This window comes from Monopterus albus, unplaced genomic scaffold, assembly GCF_001952655.1.
Source record: "Monopterus albus unplaced genomic scaffold, M_albus_1.0 scaffold15.1, whole genome shotgun sequence".
NCBI classification, from domain to species: Eukaryota; Metazoa; Chordata; class Actinopteri; order Synbranchiformes; family Synbranchidae; genus Monopterus; species Monopterus albus.
This window is the reverse complement of record NW_018127895.1, coordinates 866,470-873,558: the sequence shown is the minus strand read 5'-3', so window position 1 is coordinate 873,558 and position 7,089 is coordinate 866,470. Positions and strand designations below refer to the sequence as shown.

At 39.8% G+C, this 7,089-nt stretch overlaps 1 protein-coding gene across 1 annotated transcript in view; it reads left to right on the top strand.

Moving 5' to 3' along the window:
• Nucleotides 1-7,089, top strand: part of uso1 (USO1 vesicle transport factor) — a 23,373-nt gene that overhangs the window by 1,598 nt on the left and 14,686 nt on the right. The window contains 12 exon segments of the mRNA XM_020591842.1: nt 567-653; nt 1,825-1,889; nt 2,063-2,139; nt 2,394-2,405; nt 3,709-3,809; nt 3,902-4,004; nt 4,290-4,345; nt 4,522-4,642; nt 4,801-4,979; nt 5,083-5,223; nt 5,302-5,390; nt 5,511-5,665. Of these exon segments, the coding sequence (XP_020447498.1) occupies nt 567-653; nt 1,825-1,889; nt 2,063-2,139; nt 2,394-2,405; nt 3,709-3,809; nt 3,902-4,004; nt 4,290-4,345; nt 4,522-4,642; nt 4,801-4,979; nt 5,083-5,223; nt 5,302-5,390; nt 5,511-5,665 (1,186 nt within the window).

The following is a 7,089-nucleotide window of genomic DNA, read 5'->3' as shown; positions in this document are numbered from 1 at the left end:
CGGTCCAACGGTGGTTCATGGGGTAGAAAAGTCATCTCCCAGCCAGTGGGTCGGAGGTTTGAATCTCGGTGCCTGCAGTCCACATGTCTTAGTGTCCTTGGGCAAGACACTGAACCCCCCGTTGCCCCCGATGGTTAGAGCCATCGGTTGAGTTGGCGGCGCAGATGGCTGCCTCGGTTTTGTACCAGAAACAAATTCCTTGTGTGTAACATACTTGGCCAATAAAGGCGATTATCCTTAGTATCTTTATTTATATGTACAATGTATATTTGCATATTTTTCTGTTATCATTAGTAAAATCATCCACTAATCGACAAAGAAAATGACAAAGATGGCAAGAAAGTCCCAAAAATATGCATACCTTTCTTTGTGTAGTGGACATCTTTTCCTAATTCCTTTCATGTTTATCATCTTAAAACCTGTCAGATGTATTTTGTGGCCCCTTGTGGTACTGTCATGCCCACTCTGACCTGCTAAATGCCTCTTTGTCTAGACAAAAAAAAACAAAAACAAAACAGAAACCAAATCTTTGCTGAAGAAATGAATAGCAATTCCTCCATTAACAGATTCAGAAGTTGTGCGACCGGGTGGCCTCTTCAACACTCCTAGAAGACCGCAGAGATGCTGTCCGGGCACTCAAGGCCCTCTCTAAGGTATGGTACAGAATAAGCAGACAGTAAGTGAAAACGGGTGCATTAGAAGTACCCAGTGTTAGGTTTATAGTTTTCTTATATACAACAAATGCATTCTCCTATCTTAAAGCTTGTAATGTTCAGTTTTTGTTGTAGAGGAGTTAATTCAGCTCTGTGGTTAATTTGGAGGTCATAATTTATGATGTTATTCTGTTGTACTGCATATTTACTAACAGGTGTTTCTAATTTTTATTCTAACCTTAGTGATATAATTGCGGTGAACAAAATAATAGAAACACTGGACAGGATAGAAAGATTTTTAACAAAAGCTTTATATGGTAGGCTAATTAAGGTAGGCATTATTGAAGGCCTGTTTTATTATATTGTTTCATCTAGGTGTACCTAATAAACTGGCAACCGAGTGAATGTTCTGTATGATGGGGCTTGTGGGTAGAGAGATTTGTGTCTGGCAGCTGTGCGAACAACAACCGTTGTCAAGGGTCATAGATAAAGCTCCTGTGTGTCAAACTCTGCAGATTAAAATGAACTAATCATTGACATAGACCTTTTGTCAAGTCATCTCTCAAGTTCTGTTCATGGATGTTTTGTTACTGGCTACACCATCAATTGTGAGTAATGAGTTTATCAGCCATGAAAAAGGGGTTTAGGAGGCACCGTGTTACCTCACCATGGTGTCAGTGCAGGTCAGAAGCACAGACACAAATGTGTAGACTTCCTGTATATAAAAAAAAAAAAAGTACAATGCAAAGTTCATCGTTGTGATTTTACTTTTTTTTGTATGGGTTGGAATTCCTTTATTTACTTTAGTTTCTTGTCCTGTCAATAGAGTCGTTGACCTTTATGAGTATTATTAAAACATGGCTCTTGATTGTTCAGGGCCAGAATGCATTTCTGATCTGCTGCAACACTGTTAAATTTTCAGGTTTCTTAGGTCATCAGTGACATGGAGAAGCAGAAATCCATTTTAATGCACCACATATCAGGAACAAACTAAAAGAAAACACATTGTTAAAGTTAAGACTTTTGTGTCTTTCATATCTTGCACTGTAGAAATCTAACTTCTTTGACCTGTTTAGGTTCCCTTTTGTTGTCTTATGTACAGCACTTCAAATTGCTCTTTTGTTGAAAAGTGCTATACAAATGAACTTATCGTGCCCATTATCTTTTGTAGAAATACCGCATGGAAGTTGGCACACAGGCGATGGATCACTTGGTTAACATACTGCAGACTGATAGGTAACTTGATGTAATAACTGTACTGTGTTTGGTCTGATATCAATCATATTGCCCTAGAAAGAGTTTTGCACATTTTATAAAGTAACATGTAGTAGAAGTGTTTTGTTTGACACATGATAAATAGTGAAACCTGTGTGCTGCTAATATTCTGATTCTTCCTGCAAATTGAACAGGTCTGACTCTGAAATACTTGGCTATGCTTTGGACACACTGTACAACATCATCTGTAATGATGAGGAGGAAGAGCAAGGTATTCGACCCTTCCACAATTATTAGAAATTAATAAATTGACCCTAAAGTGGTTGTCATTTAAAAATAATTACAGTAACCACACAATCAGGAGTAAATGGTCTTGATTTAGCCACTGTTCTGTTTGCATGCATAAATGAGTTCAGTACATGTCCACTGGATGTGTCAATTCACATTCCCCTCATCTATGCACTGATGACTGCTTGATGTAAAGATTCTTGTCTCTCTCTTCTCTTCCATGTTTTAACCCTACAGATGAATCAGAAGGTAAAATTCTTTGACTTTGCATGATGCAGCAGCACTTACTAATACCAGGTTCTTCATGGCTTGGATGTGGAAACGGAGCACATTAGTAGTCTTTTTTTTAACACCTGTAATTTGTAGATTGTAAAAGGCTGATGGATTACACGGCTTTGTTTTGGTTGTTGTCATGGCATGTCTTCATGAGAAGGAGTCGACTCATTCTGGACTTTCAGAGCGATTGAATGAATGTTAGCTTTTGGATGAAGCTTTAAACTTCCCCTCCCCCCTGCAGACACAGTAACCCCTCTACCTGTCTCAGGGAAGCATAAGAATATGTCCAACACTGGTCACTACTGAAACCAATCCATATATGCAGTAGCTCTGGTACTACTAGATAACTAACCTCACTAAAATCAGCTGGTAAAGTGATTGGATGGGGTCCGAGTGGTATGTAACAAGTATGCTTCATTGATGCCATCACTTTCCCCAACTCCTGTTAATGTCATTTCTGTGTTCTTGAGCTGTCCTTACATTTTAATTCTTTTTACGCCTTTGTTGTGAAACTATACGCTTTAATTATATAGATTTGTTGGTTAAGTTGGTTTGTTGGTTTTATACTGAATTTATCAAATTTGAGCCATAAATTCAAAACAGTGACGTCTTTTTGTAATGTGGGATAACGGATCCTTAGAGAGAAGATACGCCCAACTATGTTAAACTCTACATTAAATATTTATTCCTGTACACAGTAGAATCCCTCTTACAGTAACCCTACTAAGCACAAACTCCCGTCCAGCTGTCCCCTCATCTGTCTGTTGCCCTTTGTTTTTCTAGAATGCATGTTCACAAGTACCAATTATTCTGAGCATATTCATATTCACTGGACAAATTCACACAGACTACGTTCACATTACAGGCCTTAATGCTCAATTTTGATCTTTTATCAGATCCAGTCCTTTTATGTTGATTGTTCACATTCATGTTTGCAGCTGACATCTTATCCAGCTCTGGTCTGAACGTCACTGAGGTCCTAAATTTGTAATTTGTTTCTTCAGTTTGGTGTGATCAGAAGCTTCTCCATAAATGTCCAGCAAATGTGAAACATCCTCATTTTTCCACTGACCTGTTCACTGTTGTTGTTCTGCTCTTTGATTACTTTTACCAGTCTGAGGGAATGACATTGAATGATGACAACAAGCAATACATGGGTGCACAGAGGAGTGAGATTGCTGTGAACAAATCAGATGGTTCCTCACTAGATTGATGACTCCTGATGTAGTGTTGCTTGCAGAAGTTTCAGAAATTGGCTTCATTCTCCCCTTGGCAGATGAGAATACACAGAAGCAGGCAGATGACCTCGGTGCCCAGTTCACGGACAAGTTCATCCAGGACCCTGAGCATGTGACTCTGCTTCTCACTCTGCTGGAGGTACTGAAATACTTCTCCAGTGGTAAGGGCTCTGGCTCATTTTATTTGTCTAAACTGCTGCCTGATACGTTTCTGTATTGTTGTGATTTTAGGAGTTTGACTTCCACGTCCGGTGGCCTGCAGTGAAGTTGTTGACTGCTCTGCTGAAAAACCAGTGTGTCCAAGTTCAGGGTATCATTCTGGTCAGCCCCATGGGTGAGTTCCTCTTCACATGACAGCACAATGGTTATGTAAGGTCAGGATTTTACTCAGGACTTGCTCCACCAGTTTATTTTATTGTATTTTTTTAAATTTTTTATCAGCTTTGATTTGTAGAGCTTGTAAACTCTAGAAAATTTGGTAATTCCCTCAGAATCCATGTAAGGTGCAGCATGTTGGTTCTTTGCCATCAATTTCTTGAGAACAAAATGTTCCTTTTATATTTCAAGCAGTATATAATAACCCTTTTATTTCATTTTCCTTTTTTTTTTCCCCTCATAGGTGTTTCCCGATTGATGGACCTATTGGCTGATTCTAGAGAAGTTATTCGCAATGATGTGTGTACTTTACTCTTGTGTTTACACTTCCATTTTGTACTAAATCCCAAAAGAAAGTCTCTGAAATTAAGTGTGGAATATTGCTCTTTACATCATGACAGGAATATATAAACATAATGCTATGATGACCACATTTTCAGGAGATGCATGATGACCTGTTTTCCACCTTCCAACAGGGCTTGCTGTTGCTGCAACAGCTGACTAAAAGCAATGCTGCCATTCAGAAAATTGTGGCATTTGAGAACGCATTTGAGCGTCTCCTAGAAATTATCACAGAAGAAGGCAGGAGTGATGGAGGTAACACAGAAATAATTGAAATACATAAGTCCTGTGTATAGGTCTAGAATTCGAATACGTAGTGTTTTACGCATATATTTTATTTATTTTTTATTAAAGTGGTAAGGTTATTCATATTTGTGCATGTCTTGGCCTGATCCTTTCCCTTCCCTCTGCAGGTATTGTGGTGGAGGACTGTCTGCTACTGCTGCTCAACCTTCTGAAGAACAACAGCTCCAACCAAAACTTCTTCAAAGAGGGCTCCTACATCCAGAGAATGAAGCCCTGGTTTGAGGTTGGTGATGATAACTCTGGTTGGTCTGCACAAAAAGTCACCAACCTTCACCTTATGCTGCAGGTAACACAGAACAGTCATGTCTGACTATTCCTCTAATCTCAGTTCATCATGCTGATCAGTGGTATTATTAAAGTGTTTGACAATATTCTGCTCCTGATCCCAGTTGGTGCGAGTCATGGTGTCTCCAGTAAACTCTCCTGGAGCTACAGCCAGCTGTCAGAAATCCATGTACCTGTGTGGTCTGCTCCAGCAGCTGTGTACCATCCTCATGGCCACTGGTGTGCCTGCTGACATCCTCACTGAGGTAATTTTAATAATAAACCCAGTGCAGAGAACAGGCTTGGCTACCTTGAGACAAACTAATCTGGCTGGTTTCTTTCAGACCATCAATACTGTATCAGAGGTTATCAGAGGCTCTCAGGTCAACCAGGACTACTTTGCTTCTGTCAATGCACCGTCAAACCCACCAAGGTAGGGATGCAACAAATTGTATTAGGAGTGTTGCCTTGCAGTTTATTGGGATATTGTCTCACCTGTACATCTGAAGTAAATCCAACTTCCTCTTTGATATCTCCTCTTATCTTTCCATAGACCAGCCATTGTGGTTCTGCTCATGTCCATGGTGAATGAGAGACAACCATTTGTGCTGCGTTGTGCAGTCCTCTACTGTTTCCAGTGTTTCCTCTACAAAAACCAGAAAGGCCAGGGGGAGATAGTAGCGACACTACTCCCCTCCACCATTGATGGTAAATTCAGTCATACTGAGGTCAAGAATTGTTTTCTAGATGATTTGGACATCATATGCAGCATCTCAGAAGCAATTGTAGCAATGGCACTGAAAGTTTTTTTATGTGCTAAAGATAATCCTTGCCAAACAGTTAGTTCCCTTTGGCTAGTGAATGGCACCACAGTCATGTAAAATGAAATGAGTGATTGTAGTTTTTTCCTAAAATTAATTGTGCTATTCAGAACACACATCTACATCATGGGATAAAATAAAGTAAATCATAGAAAATAGCATCACTTGTCCATTTAAAGATTACAGTTCAGTGTTTTTAAATGGCTTCCACCAGTTGAGTTTTCCCTTTTAATTAACACAACCATGTACAGTGGAAGAAAGCTTTTTCCACGACCTTTGTCAACTGATTAAAGATCAGGCTTTCTTAATTGTTTCTCTGTATTCATACTGTATTATCAGTTGGCCTATATTAATCTATACTATTTCTAAATACAAATCCACTCAGTCCTCTGGCATCTTTCTTTTTTTTTTTTATAAGCCTGATTATTGATTAAAAAATATATACAGTGGGTACGGAAAGTATTCAGACCCCCTTAAATTTTTCACTCTTTGTTATATTGCAGCCATATGCTAAAATCATTTAAGTTCATTTTTTTCCTCATTAATGTACACACAGCACCCCATATTGACAGAAAAACACAGAATGTTTGACATTTTTGCAGATTTATTAAAAAAGAAAAACTGAAATATCACATGGTCATAAGTATTCAGACCCTTTGCTCAGTATTTAGTAGAAGCACCCTGTTGAGCTAATACAGCCATGAGTCTTTTTAGGAATGATGCAACAAGTTTTTCACACCTGCATTTGGGGATCCTCTGCCATTCCTCCTTGCAGATCCTCTCCAGTTCTGTCAGGTTGGATGGTAAACATTGGTGGACAGCCATTTTCAGGTCTCTCCAGAGATGCTCAATTGGGTTTAAGTCAGGGCTCTGGCTGGACCATTCAAGAACAGTCACGGAGTTATTGTGAAGCCGCTCCTTCGTTATTTTAGCTGTGTGCTTAGGGTCATTGTCTTGTTGGAAGGTGAACCTTCGGCCCAGCCTGAGGTCCTGAGCACTCTGGAGAAGGTTTTCGTCCAGGATATCCCTGTACTTGGCCACATTCATCCTTCCCTCGATTGCAACCAGTCGTCCTGTCCCTGCAGCTGAAAAACACCCCCATAGCATGATGCTGCCACCACCATGCTTCACTGTTGGGACTGTATTGGACAGGTGATGAGCAGTGCCTGGTTTTCTCCACACATACCGCTTAGAATTAAGGCCAAAAAGTTCTATCTTGGTCTCATCAGACCAGAGAATCTTATTTCTCACCATCTTGGAGTCCTTCAGGTGTTTTTTAGCAAACTCCATGCGGACTTTCATGTGTCTTGC